Raw genomic sequence first — 24,427 nt, forward strand, 5'->3', positions numbered from 1 at the left:
ACATTTTTAGCTCCATGTAAAGTGAAACGTGATGTTTGCCAGATCGAGCTTGTCTGCTTTAACGGCAATTTACACATTTTTGTAACTGCTGATTTATTAAATCAGAGTTCTACTCAGGGAAACATGACAGATTTGGCTCAGCAATATAGAAAAAGTATTTTATTGTCAGGTAACAAACATTGTCAGTGACTGATTTAAGCAGTGTTACTGTGGAGAGAGATTTTTTTTTTTCTTCTTTAGTTTCAACGGACCGCTCCGACACTGTATGGTGAGTGATCTACACCTGCGCAGTGAAGTATAACGTGGAAAAACACTCATGAATTCAGATTTCTCACAGCAGTCGCATGGGCAGTTATCGGATGTATCACATTTAAGACCACATGTGAAAGTGGCCCAGATCTGAATGGAAAATATAGGATTTCTGTGTCCACACTACTGTGAAATAATCAGATGTGTCACATGAGAGCAAAAAATATCAGATTTGGGCTACATTTGCTTGCAGCGTGACCGTAGCCTAAATGAAACTGTTTTTTCAGTTGGCTTCAGGCCGGTCCTGGAGGTTGTTTAGCATGCTGCCCCAAGCTTGCTCTCTGCTCTAAAACCCCTGTTGTGTTTGCCTCTCAGGCTGCAGCCTGTGCCCTTCAGTTGGCTGCAGTGGACTGGGTGGGGTGAAGCTGCCACCGTGGAGAGCCGGGCGAGCTCCTGGCTGCTATTAGAGCTCAGTGTTCCAGCGAGCAGGCATGGAAAATGAACACAGAATAATGTATGAAGGGGCTTCTCAGCTGCAGGTTGGAGTGCTGGAGAATGTGGCACAGCGAGAGCGTTTGGGAATGTGTGCGTACAATAGGTTCGGGTGGGCATAATAAATGCACACAGAGCAGATTTTAAATGGCAAAGACTTTTTTTTATTTTTTAAAGCAGAGTGGGTGGTCCAGCGTGGAGTTGCTCTGCATTTTCTTATTTCAATTTCAGGAAGCCTCATAGATAGCACTGCTCACAATTTAGATGGATTCAAAGATTCAGGGCCAATCTGAAAGAAGTTGTCTTTGTTTAAGTTCTATTTTATTTCAATCTGATCAATGCATTTTCTTGATTTTATTGCTTTTTTATAAACAAGTAACTCCCATGAAAAGTTCAACACATCAGTAGATAAAGAATGTTGGTAGTTATCTTCTGCACAGCTAGTTTTCATATCCATCCTCATCCATCCTGGTTCACATCATCCTCCTCCTCCTCTCGGTGTGCGATCAGCAACATTCACCAGTGCTCTCTAATATTCGTTAATCAGCTCCATTATTAAAATGTTTAGGGTAATTATGAACGTAATTTGCTGTAATCAAATCCCTGTGGATGTTTCATGCTCCACGATAATCGCTATTGGGAGGAAACTGTGATATTGTGGTTTTATTCACAGAGAATAAAACCACAGATTTAGAGAACTGGAAGAATGCACACATAAAATATATAAAGAATAATAGGAGAACAGTTGGAGAACCTCAGTGAAGAGAGGCACCGTGTGGCACTCTGTTAATGAGTTTGCTGAAGCAAATGAAAATCAATTACGAGAAAATGATATGCAAATAAACACTTTTAGAATTCAGTCCCCGAGTCCCAGTGTTTTCATGGAGGAAATTATGGAAATAGCTGCTATCTCCAGTACTGATGACCATCGTTCGGCCAACCTTAAAGGTGCTCTATATGATACCCAGAGCATTAATATAGTAGCAAATAAGTATTTGCTATGTAAATATTTAGATGAGTAATGTCTACCTGAGCATAGAATTAAGTCGCTCTCCATTTGTGTGTGTTGTAATCCGAGCTTCTTTGTGACTGACATATCCGGGCTGACTGTGCATGTTTTTAGTGCATGTTCGTGCATGTGAGCCTTTATTTTCACTGTGATCGCTGTTAGCACCGTTAGCTGCGAGCCGCTGGCTCAGTTGTCGCCATGTTGAGAGCCTTGCGGAGGGCAATAGAAATGCTCCCAATCTTGCACCTTTTAAGAAAAGCTTTGAAAGTCTGGATTTTCAGTGAGAAATTCATTTTTGTATTATGTAGATTTTAATAAAATTTCAAAAAACAGTTTTTCAAAATGTCAAAACTCGTTTGTTTTCTATAAATAGTAAAAACATATTAGAAAAAAAAGAAAAGAAAGACAGAGGAAAAAAGCCATATGTATGATCAAATTCTGCTTAAATACACTTATTTAGTATACACAAATACACATTTAAGGTAAAAAACATGGAGAAATGTATTAAACATAATGAAAACACACATAAATGTAAAATACACATTAAAAATGAATATATATACATACGGATATATATTTACATACTGTATATAAACATACACAGACCTTTTTAAGGATTATTTCTACACAAACAACCAAATAAGAAACCCCTCAAAGCATCACATCGCAGAACATTTTCCTAAATTGACTTAGTGTTTTCTTTAACATGGAAGTCGATCCCCTCCCAGCTTGTAAAGCACCTCCCTGCAACATTAAGCCTGTTTGCAGGATCCACAGCTAAACAACAACCTTCTAATATGCTTGAGGTTCCTGTTCGCTCAGCGTTTTATCTTACTGCTAAAAATACTTCTTCCCTGCTTTCTCAAAACAGCAGCAGAAAAGTTCCAAGGAGTCAGGAGGAGTCTCCTCTAAGAAACTATTCACAGGGAAGTTTTTACAGTTTTTTTTAAAGGGAAAACAGAGGCAGCTCTCACCTCTTCAGAAATATCTGTTAGTAATCTGTGTTTTTAACCGGCTGGTGAAGAGGCTATTATTGCAGTAATTACTGTCGCCACTCAGTCTCCAAAGGAGATACAACATGCAGACAACACTTAGGGAAAGAATGGTCATTTTTACCATTAATGTTTGCCAGATTGATGTGATGATTTTAAAAGTGATCTCATAATTGCTGGAGAGTTACCGGCGTTGTGATGGATTAAGACATTTGCAAGTGCGGGTAACATTTTATATGTCACAGTAAAGAATTGTTTTATCCTCGGCCAACCTCCCTCCGCCACTTCTGGGAGATCTTTTCTCCTGCTTTGGTGCTCGGAGAATTGCTTTTAGAGAGGCTTTTAAAATCATAACTGAGAAGCACATTACTTTTTGAATTTGTTCCTAAATTGGCCAATTAGGACCACCTTTTAGCTTCAGATGGCTTCGTGAATATGGCCCCCGTTCATGATTATTTCATGTGCTCTTATTTGGACTCATGAATTATGCAAGAGATGTCATAAGTATGAGAGTTTGGCTTCGTGAGCGACCTTTCTGCGTGTGTGGTAGGATGTGTGGGAGTCCATGGGAGTTTATGTGATGAGTGTCCTAACTCGCTGAAAGGCGAGAGAGAGATAAGAGAAGGAACAGATTTGGAGCCGTCCACAGTGAAGGGAATATTCTTATAGATATAAGACAGGGAGAAGGGATGGCAGCATTTAAACTGCAGAGCTCTAAGCCTCATGGGTAAGTTTCTAAGTCGCAAAAACAAACAAGTGCACAAAAGGCCGTGCACGTGTTAGCGGAGGCAATAGACGTGTGTGTGTTTAATAATGTAACAGCTCGCCCCTCTTTCCTCTTTTGTGTTTCAGAGATTAGGCAAAGTTCCAGAGAGTGCAGTCACGAACCAACACTGTATTCTGTGGTACACACGCATGAGGGGAGACGGCACTGTACACACACGCACACACACACACACACACACATACACACACACACACGCACACACGCACACGCACACGCACACGCACACGCACACGCACACCCACACGCACACACACCTATCTCACTTCACGAATGCATATTTAATATATGCAACGGGTTTAGTTGCTTGCAGAACTTTTAATCGGCCGTACCAGTGATGTAACGGAGGGTGGTTTCTTATAAACACTCTAGATATAAAATAAATAACACAAAAAAACCCACTCACTTACATTTACAGTATAATAGATCTCATCAAACTAGTCAATCAGTTTTACAAAAATTGGGAATTCATATAAGAATTGGACAAAAGCAAAAATCAATTCATTTTGTATAATGATTCGTATATTAGTGTTTGTTTATGCTGCGATCAATTAACCTTGCTGGATTCCCGCGACGTCACAAGATCACACGAGAATCGCGGGATCACATATCACACGAAACTCCATCTTGTCAGGCTTCAAGTAATGCGTTTGTGTCCGGCCAACCAGATCACGGACCAATCGGCGTCCTGTGAGGAGCTACTGGCAGCTATTGACTGTTCATTCTAAACAAAGAACAGCACTGAAGGCTTTTCTCGATATTTTCGCTCTTCTCCTGACTGGTGACCGCAAGAGTTTGATTGACAGATGATCCATCCAATCACCTGCTAAGTATTATTTGAAAGTGCCTGCCCTTTTCCGAGCAGTTTCCGATGACGGCCTCTCAGATGGTTCTGTGTAACAAACCCTCTGGTAGGTCAGGTTAATGATCAATAATTACTGTATATGGCATAATTTGCATAGCTTTCAATCACCCACTGCAGTTGGACAGTTTCTGTAATAGAATAACTACTGATAGCAGCATATATCCCAAAATATCAAATGTGCTGTGGTTACAGCCATGATGTTGAAGTCCATTGTCATATACTGGTGCACGCCCCTTGAAGGGCCTCCTCTGGCGATCTGGCGATGTTAAATCCACGATGGTCAGGGACTTGTGGGAAATGGTGTTCATTAAAAGCAGCTAAAACTACATATTAAATTCACATTGATATTGAATGATATTGAGTAAACCGCATGACATATGGTTGAGCAAAGTCCCAAAGCTGTAGTTTTAATGATTTTGAAACGGTTCCTTTTCATTTTGACTCTCTATCATACATTGGAGGTAATTGAGAAGCTGTTATAATGGTGTCAGTCTCATACAGTATGACCACTGGTACCCATATGGTTTTAGCAATTTCTGGACACTCCATATAGGTGAGCATCCATCCAGTCAGCTGTCTGTCTTTAGGACTGTCTGTCTCCCGTCTGTCGATTAACACATGTAGGAATGTGGGAGGAAAGCCTGTAGGCTTACATTGACTCATCACTCTCCAGGAAGGTCTACTTTTGCCTGCGTGTGTGTGTATGTGTGTGTGTTTGGACATGTTTGAGAGGCAGAGTCGAAACCTATGTGACACCTATGTTAATACCCATGTTTCCTGGGGGGTAGCGAAGCATAGTATGGCATGCACATACATTAGAGGCCCTGCCAGGTCAGTTTATTTGCTTGTAATGGGTTGCATTCAGTCTTCTTGGCAGACCCAAGGCTACAGAGAGACTGGTGTATTCATTTCTCTGTGTTGTCTGTCCAAGCACACTCAGGTTCACATTACAGCACAGCAACAACAACAACAACAGCAGTCAGAACATTCTATCTTCTTTATCGCTGCTGTCGTACGAATATCTGGTAACTATGTTTTAGGCAATTTCATAATTTCACTTAAATTGAAGGTTTAAATGCTCCTTTATGGGTTCAGAAACTTTCAAGGGCCCCCAAACCCATTTAAACTCCATTATATTACAGCAGTAGCTGCTCTGTCACCATTGCGAGCATGTTTTCCAAAGTGCTGAAACCCATTCAAGATGTGATGATGGCAACATCATGTAGATACAAGCTGCAGTTGTTGTGACAGGTAATGAGAGTGGAATAACATAAAAGTCTTAATATTTTAACACTCCCTGTTTAGGCGGTTTAGAATTACCCTCCTGTCTCAGGCTATAACAGTTACTCTAGACCACTAGTAACCTCCATTGATGTCATATTATGGATATAATCACAGTTGAGATCCCTCTCACCAAAACTGGGTTGACTTCCATCCTTTGATAAAAGAAAAATGCAGGAGCAGCCTCTCTGGTCCTCGTCTAATTTTGGGACAGTGAACAACACCGTGGAACTAACTTGAACACAAAGATCTGGAGGCGAGGGGGAAGCAGTAGAGGAGGGGAGTGCTGGAGTTTAGTGCTTTGGGATGCACCTCAATAATTAAATGCTGCTAGAGGAAAATTAATCTGCCCAGTGCCCACGTTACCCATTGAGGAGAAAAAAAAACTCCTGTTAGAATTGTTTCAGCAGTGTTTCAAATTGCTCTTTGTTCATCAGCTCCACAAACCCTGGTGCTTTTTATTTTTGTTATTTTTTCTTTTATATCACATGAAGCCTTAACCCAACAATCACGCTTCCCAATTGTTATAACATAATTACAATCGTCATCATAGTAACACGCTTTAGTGACAGTGAGAAAATGTTCTTTTTTAGCTGCAGGCTAGACCAAAGAAACTGAAGACCCATATATATATTTCTTTTTAATTTCCTGACTAAACCAATAAGTGTCAGAGCTGTCACTTTTTCAAAAACAAGTTTGAATGAATTCAATTTAACAAGTAGCTTGTTCGAATTAATTTGAAACGGCCCAGATCGGGCTGACATCCATGGCTGACACTGATGGACTTGGTGAAATTAGGGGAAGGAGTCATTGTCATAAATTATTCATTTTCCAGCAACCAAAAATCAAAGAATAAAGACATTTCCCTTGCAATTTGAGGGACTTTTCTTTTTAATTTATACCAGGTAATATAATCCATTTAATCTCATTTCCCTATATGTATCTTGTATGTACCCTTGCTAACACCTTATTTTGAAAACCGGACGAAATCACACGTGTATAGTTCAGCTAACTTCACCAAGTCCATCACTGTCAGCCATGGATGTATACATCCATGCTGTCAGCTCGATCTGGGCCGATGCATTTACCATCAGCTGATTTGACCCAAACATTAAAAATAATCAAATAAAACAACATTTTGTTTTCTCATGTTAACGAGCTTATTATCTTGTGATCTTGAGATATCGGCATTAAGAAAACAATCTTTGAATCCTGTCCGTTTAGGGCTTCCATACTTCTCAGATGGTTTGGTGTCATGATTATCTGTTCAGCACGGCTCGGTAATTTTCTCCATTTTGCCTTAGTGAAGAGAACAACAATAGCCTAATTTACCATTAAGATAAAATAGTTCCATCCAGAAGACAATTGGCTTTGTCCAAATTTAGCTCCTCTTTAAATGAAATGATGCAATCCTAAAATGGACAATGTTAAAGCTTATATAAATGTAAGGTTCAGTTCCATTCAGGTGAAGGACTGGTTTTGTCTAAATGTACCAGTTAAATCTTTAAATTGACACCTCAATGGTAAAGTATAAGATTTTGGATGTGAATACATATTCCATGTAAACGAATCATCCTTGCAGCTCTTCTACTCAACTTTATGTCTGTACGGTATGTTGGATGGTTTTATGACGCTTTTACAAAGATTATCTTCATCTTCCTCCTCCTCCTCTTCGGCCGGATGCTTATCGATCGTTTAGATGTCCCTTCAAATTAAATTCTCACCAGGAGCCCCTCTAGAGATCGATCATCATACGCAAGAGTCCAGGACTGCTGTGGGTGGGTGAGTTTATATTATTGGGCGAGTTCACACTCAGCGCACACACACATACTCACACACGCATGATCAGTTTGATAAATGGGTTTGCATTGATCTGTCTGTGGATAAATGTGATGGTATCTCACTGTAGGCGGTGGTCAATTATTCCTTCCAAGCAGTGCTTATTCTCTCCCAGAGATGCCGGCTTCTTGTATTGGTCAAACTGTGTACGCGGTGACATTGACAGAGAGCCCAGACAGTACGTTTTTTTATTGCCTTGGTTGTTTAATTGGACTCAGTCTTTCAGAATTTTATCACTCTTGTTTTTATCTCGTCACGTCTGTGTTTAATCACAGAGTGGAAAATAGAACAAAACTTAACTAAAAGCAAATTAAACTACTGTAAACACAATTTTCTAGCAGAATTCCCAGGGTCAAGTTTTTTTTTATCTAAGAGACCAAATCCCACGGCTTTATCCCTAGCTATTAAACCCAGGCTGCTGTTTTTAACCTGTAGCAGCCCAACAAAACAAGCCCAGTTTTGTGCTGAATGGAAAGGATTTGTGGAGGAGAGAAAAAGCAATCAGTGGTCGGATGCCGAGAGTAGGGGGAAAAAAGACCTCAAGGAGTCTGGGAGAAAGGCAGGGGGAAGTGAAACAGATAGAGAGAAGATGTTTAATTTGGCGTGGTGTTCCACTGAGACACTTAATCTCCTTCAATCCTTGTGGAAGGTGAAAGCAGGGTGGCAGAGGGTGTGCGGGGGTTGGCTTGGTCAGGTGGAGAAGCCACAAATCTCCTGCAAATGACCACTGAAAGCCTGGTGTGTGTTTGCTGCTCCCTCCTTTCCTGTGAATGCCACTCATACAATATAAGAATTAGGGCTGTCAAAGATAACGCAAATTCGTTTTAACGCCACTAATTTCTTTAATGAATTAAAGCAACTTTTTAGGTTGTAGCGGGCTCAGTTTTAAAGCTAGAGTGAAGATCTTGGTATCATTTGAAAACCAGGAATCCAGGAATCTATTGGTACCAACCATGCCATGCCGTGGTTAAATAATGCTCCAAACTTTTGCTAAATTTTGGTGAGGAAAAACTGGCATGGCCATTTTCAAAGGGGTCCCTTGACCTCTGACCTCAAAATATGTGAGCAAAAATGGGTTCTCTGGGTACCAACGAGTCTCCCCTTTACAGACATGCCCACTTTATGATAATCACATGCAGTTTGGGGCAAGTCATAGTCAAGTCAGCACACTGACACACTGACAGCTGTTGTTGCCTGTTGGGCTGCAGTTTGCCATGTTATGATCTGAGCATATTTTTTATGCTAAATGCAGTACCTGTGAGGGTTTCTGGACAATATTTGTCATTGTTTTGTGTTGTTAATTAATTTTCAGTAATAAATATATACATACATTTGCAAAAAGCTGCATATTTGCCAACTCCCATGTTGATAAGAGCATTAAATACTTGACAAATCTCCCTTTAAGGTACATTTTGAGCAGAAATTGTGCGATTAATTTGCGATTAATTGTTCCTAACTATGGACAATCACGCAATTAATCGTGATTAAATATTTTAATATCGACTGACAGCCCTAATAAGAATTTATTAACTTTGACAAACATACAAAAATAAAAGTCAGTGACCTGCACAAAGATTGACTCCACAAGAGCAGAGTGTTTGGATGTAGAGGAGGAAGATCTATTGAGTTGTATTGTCATGGCCCATCAGTCCACACATTTATTTTGGCAGCGGTTTTAATGACAATTAACATTCAATTAACAGTTAATAGCCCAGTTAAATGTCCTTGGTCATTTAGAAGGCAACTTAACAGTGATGAATAGTTGCTTGTGTTTTTCCTCTTAATGGCTGGATTATCACTGGTCACACCAAACCTGTGTGCAGGTGTGTTATAGGAAAAGAGATGCAGTACGAGGAGGAGGATGAGGAGGAGGAGGAAGGTGTCGGTGGAGGGAAGAACAAGAAATACTTCTCTTGTTAGATGAGTCACTAAACTTCTGAAAGATTTCATTGTGTAATGTGAGAAGCAGAAGGCACACGCAGTTTCTTAGCCACAAAGAAACAGCAATACATGTGGCTGAGGTTAGGAGACTAGTATAATTACTTTGTGTCGTGGGAGATGTGGTGAGAAGACACAGCTTGGTAAAAAGAAATTTAAAGAAATGTGAGATGCAAAGTAACTTGTGCAGTCTGGGGTAAACAGCAATGGGGTTGAGGAGTTAAGAGACAGTCCAGTATAAGAAACGAGGACAGCTTGAATGAGGATAAGTTGAAAAATAGAAACAGATGTTCCGGTACATTACATTTTCACTGTGTTGAAAATACACTGTTGCAGTTGCACTGCATGTAAGATAAGGGAAAGAACAGGATCCATAGGAGTGAAACAACACTAAGACCAACATGGAGCCACTTAATTCACCGTGATGTTGACGCAGGCACGGTCACGGTTATCATGTAATGCAATTAAAATGCAATGCAAAAAGTTAATCGTGGCTAAAGCATAATACAGACCACTACAGACAATACATATACAGTACAGAAGAAAAAGTATGTGCTAGACATGATAGTGCCTGGCCAGGATGGGTTGAAGAAACAATGGCATGTGGGTGTTTTTTATGGTGGATTGTACTAACTGGGGTAAACCACCGCAATTAAGTAAAACGTTAGGGGGCTCACAGGAGACAGGTTAAAATAAGAATCTCTCAAAATCTAAAATACCCTTGATGTGGTGCACCACTCGAAATCGCCACCAAGTGCTGCGCTCAAAGTTCCCATTATTTCAACTTTGACCGTGGCTGCTGCTGACCTTTCAGAGCGCAACCAATGAGAACAGCTGCAGCTGTTGTTGTTGCCTAGAAACAGTGAATAGTGTTCCTTGCGCTCTTTTTGGGGGCATATTTTACCTGCGTCCTACCTCACAGTGAGTGAAGCGCAAATCTCTTATCATGTGAAGGCAGCTTTAATGCCTCTTAGTTAGGTTTAGGAAAAACATCATGATTGGGCTTCAAATAAGTAGGCTATGTAAACATCAGTACTGAAAACACATCATCAATGTCACTAATGTAACTTACTGTACAAAACAAACACCGGTCTCCTGGTTGAAAGTCCTGTTTGTTGGACCCATCCACCTCCCTGCCCGCCATAAGCAGTCTTTCTCACTTTGTATTCTACGTCACTAGCTCTAATCGTAGCATATTTACGAGGATGCATTTACATCGCAGTCAGTGCTGACTACATGGCGTACAAATGACACGCCAAAAGCAAGAACGGCGCTCTTATGCACTTTTTGCCTTGCGCATTATCATGTCATTCATACGCCTTTTCATGCCTTACCTATCTTATACAGGTGCTCTTGGATCCCCCTTTTAATAATGCAAACGAGCTGAGCTCATTTACTCAGGGCTTGTCAGACACACACACACACTCCCACACAGAGTCACACTTTGATCTGAACATGTGCGGTACAGTGACATCTGTCCCATATGGGATGTCAGCCACAGCGCTCTCCATCTCCAGTGGAGCATATGCGTCCACTTAGCATGGTCCAATGCTAACTTCTTTTCCTCTCTTTGATGTTACATAACACTTCCATATTTCTATTTTCACCCAATCTGTGAACTGTTTAGCTAATTTCATTATTTTGCAGATACATTTGAATATGTTTGCACTGCTATTGTCCCTGAAATCAAATAGAAGGGCACATATTGTGGAACTTAGAGAGAAGATAATTATATCGTTCTTCATTATCTGGAGGGGAACGTTTTATTATCCTCGCACAGCATCTGTGAAGCTGGTGGGGATTCAATGCCTTGCTCAAGGGTGCTTCAGCTGGGCGGAAGATCGCTGATGGAGCTTGATCCTGGGTGTCTCTCACCCATGTGAGCCAGCAGCCGGCCTACATGGAGTGATCACCAGAGCTGGGCGTCACGCTGCACCTGCTGCCTGTCTCATTTCTGCCAGGGGGTATCAGTGGGGTTTATCCAGCTTGATGGAGGTGCAGATGGCCAACAGAACAAAACGCCTCATGTGCCTCTGTTTGCAAAACCACTGAGTCACACAATGTGATTCACAAATGAATGAGTTTGACTTCTTCTGCCAAGGAAAGCATCTAGAAGAAAAAAATAGAAGAGGGAAAGCATCTGTTCATCTCATGGACTGACATGAAGTCCTTTATGGTGCCCTTTCCAATAACAAACGTTTTATATCTGCCAATCTAACCCATGAGTGGCCTTTGAGTCAGCAACCGCTCATTTCATGTGACTCAATTTAAAAAACAATCTTACGGGGGAAAAATTGCCTCAATGTGGTTCTGAAGATAACCATACATCAGATTTTCTTCAAAGGTTAACAATATATTCTGTGCTTGTTTTTTTTGAGACATGAAATATATACAGTATGTGCTAATTCAAGCTGCCCATCACCCCACTGACAAACTGTTAGCGACTAGCTGGTGAACATACTGGAGCATTTAGCAGCTAAAGAGTCTGATATTTCCCTCAGGAGATGGTGAGGACCAAAACCAGAGCAAAAAGAGTGAATATTGGACGTACATTTGTCAGGTAACCAGTCATATCAACTTTGTAAAGTGATAATCAGTGCTGTCAAAGTTAACTCAATAATATGTTAATGCAAATTCATTTTAACGGCACTAATTTCTTTAATGCTTTAATGCAATCGATCTTTCGGAGGTTGTAGTGGGCTCAGTTTTAAAGCTAGAGTGAAGATACTTCATATGAAACTAGAAAAACCCAAGGAATCCGTTGGTACCAATACATACTAGCTTGTTGCTAAGGAGGTTAAATAATGCTCCAAACAAATTTTGGCGAGGAAAAACTGGCACGGCCATTTTCCAAGGGGTCCTTTGACCTCAAGAGATGTGAATGATCTATGGGTACCCAGGAGTCTCCCCTTTACAGACATGCCCACAAGTCATAGTCAAGTCAGCACACTGACACACTGACGGCTGTTGTTGCTTGTTGGACTTGAGTTTGCTATGTTATGATTTGAGCATATTTTTTATGCTAAATGCAGTACCTGTGAGGGTTTCTGGACAATATTTTTTAGTTTTTTTGTCTTGTTAATTGATTTACAATAATAAATATATACATACATATGCATAAAGCAAACATATTTCCCTACTCCCATGTTGATAGGAGTATTAAATACTTGACAAATCTCCCTCTAAAGTCCATTTTGAACAGATAAAAAAACGTGCGATTAATTTGTGATTAATAGCAATTAACTATAGACAATCATGCGATTAAATATATATATATATTTTTTTAAGTTATATTTTTGGGGGCATTTTTTAATTTTTTTAATGACAGGACAGTGGATAGAGTCTTGGAAAGGGGGGAGAGAGAGAGTGGATGCGGAAAGGGCCACAGGCCGGATTCGAACCTGGGCCGCCGCGGTCAGGACCAAGCCTTGTTACATGGGCGCCCGCTCTACCAACTGAGCTAACCAGGTGCCCGCGACTAAATATTTTAATCAATTGAGAGCCCTAGTGATATATATATATATATATATATATATGTCAGTTTTGCGTTTACAACTTGCTCCGCTGCTCTTAAGTGGGCAAAAATCCATTATGCAAGACCATGTGGTCAATCAGCACTTTATTTGTCAGTGGCCGTCACGTCTACCTTGATCACTGTGCTAACTGTGATTATAGGATTCGCCTCCTCTGTCTGCTGATAAGCAAGGTCTCATGATTTTATGTAAATTTTATGCTACATGCTTTTTAGCGAGACATCCTTCTCCTCCCTTTGAACAATGCCTGGCTTTGAATGAGATTTGCATGAATTATAAAAGTGCTTAAAACCACGTAGATTCATCTACTTATGCATCCAGTAAGGGACATAGAGTACACACAATCAGAATGCCACCATGAACGTGCATCATTTATGTCAACTTTATGAATATATCCTTTTCTGGGTGATCGCTTCCTACGAGTAATGATGGACATATTGGGTTGAAGATAGGCTTGTATGATGCTTTATTGACTACAATTAAAAGGCAAATTAAGTGTTCAGTGTTGCAGGCAGATGGAGGGTTTGGTTGAATTAAAGCCTTCATGAATTTCTGTGTCAACATAGCTCCCCATTCCAGGTGGTACTATCAATTGCAGCCACTCAAGTTGTTGTACTTGAAGGCACGCTCATAAGGCTGAAGAACAACAATTAAGTAATCAAACCTGTTCACAACAGCGTGTGTAACATCATTTAGCAGAGTTTGATTGAGTATATGTGACACATATTGTTTTGTTCATACATTCTGTAAATGCAGAACATGTTGAGTTACAGTTGAGAGTCGAAACAAAAGCGACAGATTGAATCTAAATATACCAATAAAAAAGTGTAATCATATGCAACAACACTTTCAGAGCAAAATAGGCAGAGAAATGTCGGTGCCAGATAAACAAAAAAGTATCCTCTACCAGCAAAGTGTTACGTTGCTATGACTACACACCTACAGCTCTTATTTATGAAAGTAATTTCATTTGCAAATGAAACCAACGCCACCGAAGCTAATCTTAAGAGGGTAGACAACAGCTACTCCTGTTCCTGTGGTTTGTGCCATATATATTTTTATAAGTTTAAAAAAAGAAGTGAAGTAAGCTCTCCACCTCGTATCTCGCGGGCTCGTTGAAGTGGTTGTTGTAGATGGATTCATGTCAGAAGAGAGTGCATGGGTGGACCTGTGTGTGGGTGAGAGCTTGCCAGGTAGAGAAAGAGATTGCTGTCTGTAGGTGGAGGTTAAATTCTGTGTTTAATGCATGAAGAGTCAGCAAGAGAGCGACAGAAAAAGAGCGAAAGAGGGAGTGAAAGTGAAGGTGAAAGCTGTTCAGCCTTGCCACAGGATCAGCATGGGGTCCATTAGCATACTTGATCCAGCATGACTCCATTTGGACAAAGGTGATTGTTTTTTCTTGTGCCGAATGTGTTTTGACGAACCATCAAAGTAAAAATAAGAACAAAAATTTGAAGGAAAAATAGCTCATAAAGAGTGAAGAGAGATGAGAGAAGAGATAACGAGGGCAGATGGGACGAGTAAAGCATCAATGAGGAAAGACATGGATGAGATGAGAAGGAAAAAATGGACAGCAGGATGTCCTGAGGAGAGCGGGCGTAGAATGGGGTGTAAATCTGGCTTAATGGGGAGAAAGAGGTCCTCAGGTGTCCATAACACCACACACACACGCACACACACACACACACACACACACACACACACACACACACACACACACACACACACACCATCAGGTGGTAAAGTTAGACCATTGTGTGTCTATGCTCACAGTATGTGGCTGTAAAAGTGCACAAAGCTGGAGGACATATCTGTGGGAGGTGTGTTTTATGCAAAAGAGACAAGGAGGTATTTTATGGGATGGCAGATTAATGAGTCTTAACGGGAGATGTGTGATCAAGTGTGTTACTGCTGAGAATAAGAAGTGAATAAAAAATGCCTCCTTTCATTTTTTCACCTTGCTTCCAGCTGCAGTGATCTGTTCTCTCACCCTTAAAGGTGCTATTGATAACATTGATAACATTCAACCAATAGATGTCACATTCTCCCTCCCCCCCGTTCCATTGCATTCACTTCACAACAAGCCGTTGCCAGGCACTTACCGTCAATCTCAGCCATTTATCCGTTTTTTTTCCACACTTACTAACGACCCGGAGATACCACATGATACCAACGTCATTATACTATTGGCTCACAAGCCTTGTTATTAGTGGGAACCAAATGGCAGATATCTTCCACAGAGATAAACAAAACATTTTGAGGATTTTTTTTTTTTTTTTAGGAAAAGCCATACTTTAATTTGGCACCTTTCTCAAGGCTCTCTAGATGTATTATTTTTACAAAATATTCATCTACATACAAATGTTATCAATAAGACCTTTTAAATATGTAAGGAGAAAATAAATATTTCCACCCTTCATATCTATAACATTTGCAGTGTGTGTGCGTGCGTGCGTGTGTGTGTGTGTGTGTGTGTGTGTGTGCGTGCGTGTGTGTGTGTGTTGTTCAGCGGTGTCCATTATGCTGATGTGGCCTTTGTTCAGTGTAATCTTTCTGAATCGAAACCCTATAGAGGACGAGGACAGAATTTCAATCAGAGCACACTAGCTAATTGAAACAAGAATGATGAGAATATTAATATTATTGTGTCTATTGATTGTGTGTTAGGCTAATGCAGATTTTATAGATGGAGCGCTTTGAGAGTTTTACTTCACAGGGTGGTGACCCTAATATGAGGTGAAGTGTCAACATTGTAGGTGATGGTAAAGGAGGATGCATTGATCTGGAGCTGTCATGTTAAATGGCCTGACTGGACTGTATCCTACTGTGAGGATTTGATGATAATGCGGGTAGTTCGGGAGGGGGGGTTACCTCTATCCTTGTAATGATTCAAGGCTGGTTGAAAATCTGCGAAGTCTCCCTTTAACTCCTGACCTTTTTTTGCACCAATAAACGTGAGCACGACTCTCTTTCTCTCTCTCTCTCCTCTTATCTTTTTGAGTTGAGTTCTGCCCAAAAATGGCTGAGTCACAGTTGGCGTTCTGCTCTGAAAGTCTATTGTCATCTAGACTCTCTTTTCTCTCTACTGGCTCACTGATTCCTCATTCTCTCTATTTGCTTTTTCATCTTTTGTTTCAGCCTTCCTTTCATAACACTGTAGCAGCCTACAGTATGTGAAACAGTGCGTGTGATCAGTGTCACAGGGTCTCATAGGATCATGCACATTGCAAACAGAAACTGAAAGAGAAAACATATATGAAAAGTGGAAATGATTTGAGAATAAAGAAATGTATTGTGCATGGTGGTTTTTCTACTCTCCTCTATTCTATTTTTTTTTTTTTTTGCATACGGCCTTAGTCTCATGCGCTCCCTCACCCTCTTACACACAAACAATCTGAACCCTTCCTCTTGTTTGAGAAATTTGCTGTCATGTGCAATCAAAAAAGATGAAGAAAGAAAACATGACCTATTTCCAGTCTTGATTTGAAGGCAGTTTTATGCAAACCTTCATGGATATTTCATAAGGGAAAGGGAAATGTGCTGTGTGTTTGTGTGGGTGTGTGTGTGTGTGTGTGTGTTGCGGGAAGGATCAAGATTTTTTAGTGCATGCATGAGTTATGAACCAGTTTGGAGGATACTGAAGATAGTCGCTCAAAAGAAGACCCTGGAAATGTTCCAAAAATAGTCCAGAGGCCAAAAAAACATGTGAATTTAAAATGTAATGTGAACTTTTATTATAGGTGTTGTGTTTCGGTTTGTGCCTGTAGGTGGGCAGCGGCAGGACTTTCTCATTTGCGCTCTTTTTAATTTGATTTTAAAACAGTGAACACAGAGAAAAGGAGAAAAAATCTGCTCTCTCAGTCATTGCTACAACACTCATAATATGTCCTACATGAAATGTGCTGATATGGGTGTTTGTTGCATTGGGTGAGAGAAACAATACACAGTGCAGACACTGCACCATAATGGATAACAAGCAAATGCTGAACTATCCAGAGTGAAATGAGATAGCCCCGGTGACAGCAGCTGCAGCACACACACAGTCTCTCTTCATTCGATGGTTAAGAAAAATAGATTCAATTTCACAAATTCTGTGTCTTTTAGATTTAGGTAGAAATTTACGCAACAAATAACATCAAATTAAAAAAGTATATCCTTTAAACAACCAGCATAACAACAGATATCAGTGCAATCGTTCTCTAATAACTAAGTATAATGTAATAATTTAAATGTAATAAAAGCTCATAATGTAAGACAACTATGAGCACGTAATATAATAAGAGTTTTGTGCATAATGTAATAGGTTATTACATTATGAGAACATCATTACATTATAACTAAGCCAAAAAAAAGGTTGAATAATGTAATAAATTCAGCGCATAGTGTAAAAACAGAGTACTTTCCTTATCTTCTTAAAGCATATAACCCTTCTAGTTTTACATGACACAAGGGGAGTCCTTCATTTAAAGCAACTGGACTTTGTCTGTTTGGTCTCTAGAGGTCATTTTCATCCATCAGTTCCAAATTGATGAAGCCTCTTGGATGTGTGACAAAATTCAGGACTACAAGTTACCCAGTGACCTGGACAATGACAACCTTTACAGAGATGATGCTGAATTTAATATACTAGGTGATTCATTCACCATGTTAAATGAATAATTATGTACGTGTTATGCAAATATTTCACATTTCATCTCTGTAAAAATAGTTTTGCTTAGTTTATAATGTAATATTTTTCCCATAATTTACTACATTATACACAAAACTGTTACATTATGTGCTGATTATTACATTATAAATTGCTACACGTCCGATCACATTTTCTTTTTGTATGTCTCTGTGATATCTAGCTGACAGATCAACAAACAACAGTACCTTATACTGTGCTGTAAGCTCCATGAAGGAGAGTAAGGACATTGAATGGTAATTGTGTACAAAAGCTCTATACTGTAATGACATGATCTGCATAATCTGAACATAATCCGCAGATTAATCTATAATTAACATCTGTAGTCGCAGCCCTACTGCTGTGTATATGTGTAGGAGTGAAACAGAAGCAGTAAAAAGCAGACAATATGTACTGGATTTAATTTAAACCTTATACACATTAGAAAGCTAATTAAGAGCAAAAACAGTACAGTGAAACTGAGTTCATTCACTGTAAATTAACCCTGAAGCAGATACCGCTACACACACACGCGGAACAAACTGTCACGCATATAAATAATGTTGACATTTCTCCACTTCATCCCCCCCTTAAGACACTTCAGGCAGATAAGCGCAGCAGCAGCTAAGATGCCGACTTTGTGTTCATGGGCTCCATTCAAAGCAGCAGTCCTCGTCTCCACCCAGCCATATTTCCCCGGCCCCTCCGGAAAGCACTGTGCGTGGATGGACTGTGTATGAGTGACATTTCTAGGCCATTAACACCCATTGCCATTCCCGTTCCAGAAATCCAGTGGTGAATTTTACAGAAGTCAATCTAATAACCTGACATTTAAGCCTTCCGTTTTAATGCAAGCCCCCGCAGCTCTGTCCCCATGTAAGAAACAATGGAATATGAAGTAGAGTCTAATAATGTTGAAGAGGGAGAACTGCTCCGTCTTGTCAGGTCCATTCATTCATTAACATTGTAAAGACTTCCTTTCTGAATCCTTTACATGTTGGAGTCAGTTTTGCAGCCAACAGCCACGGCCTCATTACTGCAATGAGAAGAACTATGTGTGTTATGTAAGACCATGTCAATGAGAAGCTCACTTAGATATGTCACATTTGATTTGGAGTCTGAGGAGTACGTTTTATTGGAAGATATTTCTTCTGCCAGACAGAAAAAGAAAATCATGCTGAAGAGCCTTCTATAAAACTACAACAGCCAAGGAAGGAACAGGGTTTATCATCCTGATATAATGCCATTTCAACTCATTTTCATCAAATAAGACGCGTCTGATAGCAATAGTCATTTCGGTAAAATACTGATCAACTGTGTGAATGTTCTTTTAGGTCGTTTGTGTCCTGGGAGAAATAATCAAAGGCACCGGTTTCCAAATCACGTTCTCGGGAAGAATGATTCTGATGATCATGAGTCAGAGGCGGAGACGGCCAGCATCATTTTCTAGGTAAGACCTTTGTTTATCAATTCTGATGTCCAGTTAATTGAGCGACTGACAAAACTAGATTTATCTCAAAGCACAAATCAAACCAACGCAAACCCTAACGATGACCCTGAAATGTATAGATTGGGGCTGTCAAAGTCAACGCGATAATAACACACGTTAACGCAAATTCATTTTCAACACCACTAATTTCTTTAGCGTATTAACGCAGTCGATCTTTGGGAGGTTGTAGCAGGCTCAGGTTTTAAAGCTACAGTGAAGATACTGGTATCGTATGAAACACGTAAACCTAAAGAATCAATATTTGTCATTGTTTTGTGTTGTTAATTGATTTACATAATAAATATATACATACATTTACATAAAGCAGCATATTTGCCCACTCCCATGTTGATAAGAGTATTAAATACCTGACAAATCTCCCTTTAAGTTACATTTTGAACAGATACAAAATTAACAATTAATTTGCGATTAATTGTAACTAACTATGGACAATCATGCGATTACTTGTGATTAAATATTTTAATCGACTTAGGGCCCTAGTATAGATATCAAGCTCTACCACCTGAGCCAGAGCCGCCTGTATTCACTAGTTTTCACAAATGTAGATGATAGAGAAAATACAGAATAATTGTTTTATGGCACAACTTGACCCCTCTTCTGTTGCACAAATTGACACGGTTTTGTAGTTTTATTGATAATGTTGAAAAGAAAGAAGTCTACAACATTGATGATGATGGTGGTCTAGATGTAGGAATTGAATGCAAGGGCTTAAATTGCAGTTTTGAGAATCGTCTATTCCTGATCTTGTGGATGTTATTATAAGTTCAACATCCGAAACCAGACTTCAGACAGCTTGATGAACTTTCCAAATTCAGAACCTAACTTGCAACTTGCCACACACACACTTACAATGATCAATTATACACAAGTCAGCCAGGTGATATAATTTGAAGATAATTTATCCTGATGATTTTGCAGCGAAAGTGCAAAAATGTGTGAGTGTGTGTGTGTTGGGGGAGAAGCAGGTGTAGGAGGGAAGAGGAGAAATGGGGTTTCCCTCTCTGTAGTCTGGCTGCAGACCTTTTTGAATAGCCTTGGGTTCAGAGCCTCGTTTGTCATGTGGACAGCTCTGCCTGTGGCTCTGACACTCTCTCTGTGTGTGTGTGTGTGCGTGCGTGCATGTGTGCGTGCACGTGCGCGTGCGTGTGAAGAGCCTTTGCATTTCCCCGCACCCAGTGGCATTCTCCGGCGCTCTCTCAATCAGAAGGTTTTGGGGATTTTGTTTGAATAATGCAAGTTATGAAAGATGGGATTCATTCACGGCCAAAAATAGCAAAAGCAGAATGAACCCCCCTCAGGTGTGACTGCATGTGTGTGTGTGTGTGCGCATTTGTGATGGTGTTTGTGAAAACCTATTACAGCTGATGGGCCAGAGTGATAGCCTGCTCACAGCTTTAGCGGCTGATGAGTGTGTGTGTGTGTGTGTTTGTGTGTGTGCATTATACATGGATCCCAATCTACAGTGATAGCCTTGGGTAATTAGAAAAATGCTATCGAGCTATTTGCCTACAAGATGCAATTTGTCAATGTTTCTCCTGTGATCAAAGCGCAAATCTCTTTGCATATAAATGTACGGCATTAACATCAATAGACCTGAATGTTTTCTGTGTACCAATATGTTGTTTGTGTGTACTTGACTCTGTCTGTGTTCTATTATTATCTACTACCCCTCTTTAATGTTTGGTTTCACTATCTCAGTGGGGCTAATCTGTGTGTGTTCGTGTTTGAGTGTGTGATATTCATCAAGTATACCAGCAATTTCCTCAGAGTACAGTGTCAACAAAGACTATCTGGGGACCAGTCAGCAACCCAATGAAAGATGCACCTGGGTGTTTTTTTCCCAGTCACAGCAGGAAGGCTCCATGTATTTTGTATTTGGTACACAACTGTGTGAACATCACTGTGTGTGTGTGTGTGTGCATCTCACACTGTCATCCTCAAAAGAAATAGATTTCATATTCTCTGTAGCTTACCTGCCTTTACACCCTCTCCCTCGAGATGGATGCCTCTTCATGCTCCCATGACTGCATGTTTGTGTGTGGGGTGTGTGTGCTCATGTGTGTGAGGATGAAGGACAGAGCACAAGTGCATGAGGGACAGGGAACAAGACGGGGCGGGAAAGCAGCTGAGATCATTCACATGCTTCATAAGACGACAAGACAAGTGCTGAGAGAACGTACGATTTTCACATTTTCTCCTTCCCTATTTCTTCCTGTGTGTCTCTCTCTCCAGTCTGGTTCTATTTTTAGGCTCCCTGTTGTGTGTTGCGGTTACTATAGTAGTTAAGAACAACAGCAGGAACACCTGTAAAAGCTTTTCAACCCAGTAGCCCAGCAACAAAACATACCTGTGTAAAACTTCAAATATTTGATGGTTAGCCTATGGATCCTCTTCCAGGTTGGCAAAATAACTAGTTTTTCCAAGGTCTGATGCTATAATTCATACATTTTTTAATTTCTCCCCTTTAGTTTTATTAGCAAAGAGCAATGAATCAAACAATGACCCACTCATTTATAGCCAGCACAATGATCAACTATTTCATCAGCTGAAATCACAAATGTTGCTGGCAGCAGATTATATTAGTGGTCAACACATTCTCACTCCTAACTCGTCAAATACCGCCGTTTGGTCACTGCCATTCGGCACAGAGACCGATGCACAGGGTTCCCCTCTTGTATGACTTTTGGATTACTTTGGAAAGGACGGCGTGTCAATATACGCTCTTTACAAGTTTAGTGTCCTTTCAAAATAAACTGCCGTTTTCACAGGAAGTTAGGTTTAGGCAACAAAACCACATATTTAGGTTTAGGAAACAGTCGCGGTTGACGTCAACTTCACTGACGTATGACTCACGTGACTAACTGATCACGTGACTAATGGCTCACGGGACTACGTGACAAAATAAGTCACCGGTTACTTACAGTTTCACGTGGCCACAAACAGTGGTCTACTCGGTGTAAGTCCTGTGTTTGTTTGACCCATCCACCTCCCCTCCTGCCCACCCTGAGCGGACTCTCACGCCATTAAAACTACGTCACATGCTCTGACCATTGAGTAACGCCGCGGGTGGGTTTACATTGGCTTTATTTGAAAGCCCGGCTTGTTGCTAAACGGTGCCTCTGAGCATTGGTATCCAATTGCACTTACCAAACGATGATATTTGACCAGTTGGGAGTGAGAATGGGTTGTAGCGGTAGCCACTTAAAACACTACTCCAGAAAAATCACATTGTACTTAAATAAAGTTGACGACATCAGTGGGTTATTTCTTCAAACAAAGACATCATCCAATGGTTTTCCCTGGATGAGCTGTACTGCTTGTGATGACTAAACTGAACTTCCTGTTTAAAATCAGTAGAGTGACCCTTTAAATCTGTAAATAACTTGCCCAAAAGCCACAATGGACTTTGGCTAGTTAATATGCTCTCTGCTACCCAGATTCATTACACGGTCAAAGATTTTATTTATGAGAAAAAAACACTACAGTTCTACAATTTTAAGTAGACTGAGTAAGGAGTCGTGTTTAGTCAACCAATTTACATGATCACATCAAGTGAATTGTAATAGCGAGAATACAGTTAAACTGTCATGTGTATCATGTTGATAATTTAATACACTTATTTCAATGTATCAGATCAACATATGCTCATACAACAGTTCATATGATATCTTATGAAAAGTTATTCCTCATTTTTCGTGTTTTTTTTCCTACGAATGTCCAGCAACAGGTGACCCACGTGTCAATTTCCGCTCCAGTCTTTTCAAAATAAACTTCTGTCAACACAGGAAACAATTTGGTTAGGTTAAGGCAACAAAACGACTTGGTTAGGTTTAGGAAAAGATCGTGGTTTGGGTTAAAGTAATTCAAACAAATAAATCAACATTGACTACTAGTTTCACACAGGTAATGAACAGCGGTCTCCTGGGTGAAAGTCTGGTGTTTTTTGACGCCCTCATCCACCCCGACCTCTTCCCTATGCGGTGTTTGTCGCTCTTTATACTTCCTGGTTTACAATAACATGGATTACATAAATGGAATTGATTTTACGTACAAATTACAGTGAAATACTTTTCATATGAATGATGTATGAGAACAGCCTGATCAGACACAGATTTAATCAACATTTCAGCATTGCTTTATGTGAACTTCTTCATATCTTTTATTTATATAATGTATGGCCAATTTGAATTCAGGACAGACAGACAGACCCTTTGGATCTGGATAGTTACTGCTTGTACTTAATGAGACATCTGTCCCTATAGCACAACATCTTACAGCTGCTACATTTGTACACATCACACAATTAATGATTTACCATTGAGTACAGATGCTTCAAAATACAGCTTGTGGACCCTTTCAGGTACAGATCACTCCGGGCATTTTTTGGGGGGATTTATTCTGAAAACATCCTTCACTCCATCGTCAACAATCTGCTGTCTAGACAAGTTACATGCAGTCTAAAGAACCCGCTGTGATCTCTGTCATTGTTTGTCATGCATTTGTTTTCTTCGCCTCATTATATTTTGTAGTTTCCCTCTTCTCCTGTCGTTGTTTTACCCACCCCCTGCTCTTCCTGCTCGATGCCGTCTTGGGTCTGTGGTTCGGTATTTTGACGTTTCGCTCCTGCTGAGAGATTAATTAGCTATCTACCTCTGAGACTGGCGTAGGTGCCTCATGGCATCCTTCAGTTTGCCTTGTCATCTCTCTCTTTCTCACACACACACTTATAATTTTCATTTCCTCCTTTCTTTTTGTCCCTCCAGTCTGAAGTTCTGAATCTGAGATACTGTAGCAGCGGCGACTCTAAACTTCAACCTAAATCTGATTGATTCTGCCTTTTTGAATGTGTGGAGAAAACACAATGTGATAGATGTCTACTTGATGCACTTGAGGCAGGCTGTGTTATTGAACAGTTTATCTGTATTCAAACCATGAGCTTGCCTGCGAGGCTTACACGCTGTATGTACAAAGACGTAAAGCAGATAGGTCACCAGAGACAAAAGCTTAAGCCTTTGATGATAAAAGGATCAATCACTCCGCTAGAGGACACAGTCAAGAAGGTTCAGAAAGATTTGTAGTGTTAATTTACATATTAGAGAAATGTTTGTGCTCAGATTTGTGTCACGTGAGCAAATCAAAAGGATTTTTCTTTTCACCTTTTTCCCTAAATAGAAAGTAGATGTCAGACCCTGAGGTTGAAAGCACTTAGCATGCAAAAAAAATATACAGCTTTACATAATTTTATGCTCTTGGAAAAACTAAGCTGCAG

The 24,427-nt window shown here is 40.2% G+C and overlaps 1 protein-coding gene across 9 annotated transcripts in view; it reads left to right on the forward strand.

The window, feature by feature from the left end:
- The window catches only part of LOC141773759 (A-type potassium channel modulatory protein KCNIP2), a 197,158-nt gene that overhangs the window by 31,671 nt on the left and 141,060 nt on the right, over positions 1 to 24,427 (forward strand). For 8 of the 9 annotated variants that reach the window (XM_074645773.1, XM_074645778.1, XM_074645781.1 and 5 more), the window contains one exon: positions 18,983 to 19,098. The exons of the other annotated variant lie outside the window; for it this stretch is intronic. In XM_074645773.1, the coding sequence (XP_074501874.1) occupies positions 18,983 to 19,098 (116 nt within the window). The remainder of the gene's footprint in view (positions 1 to 18,982; positions 19,099 to 24,427) is intronic. 9 annotated transcript variants of the gene reach the window in all.

Source organism: Sebastes fasciatus, chromosome 9 (assembly GCF_043250625.1).
Source record: "Sebastes fasciatus isolate fSebFas1 chromosome 9, fSebFas1.pri, whole genome shotgun sequence".
Classification (NCBI taxonomy): Eukaryota; Metazoa; Chordata; class Actinopteri; order Perciformes; family Sebastidae; genus Sebastes; species Sebastes fasciatus.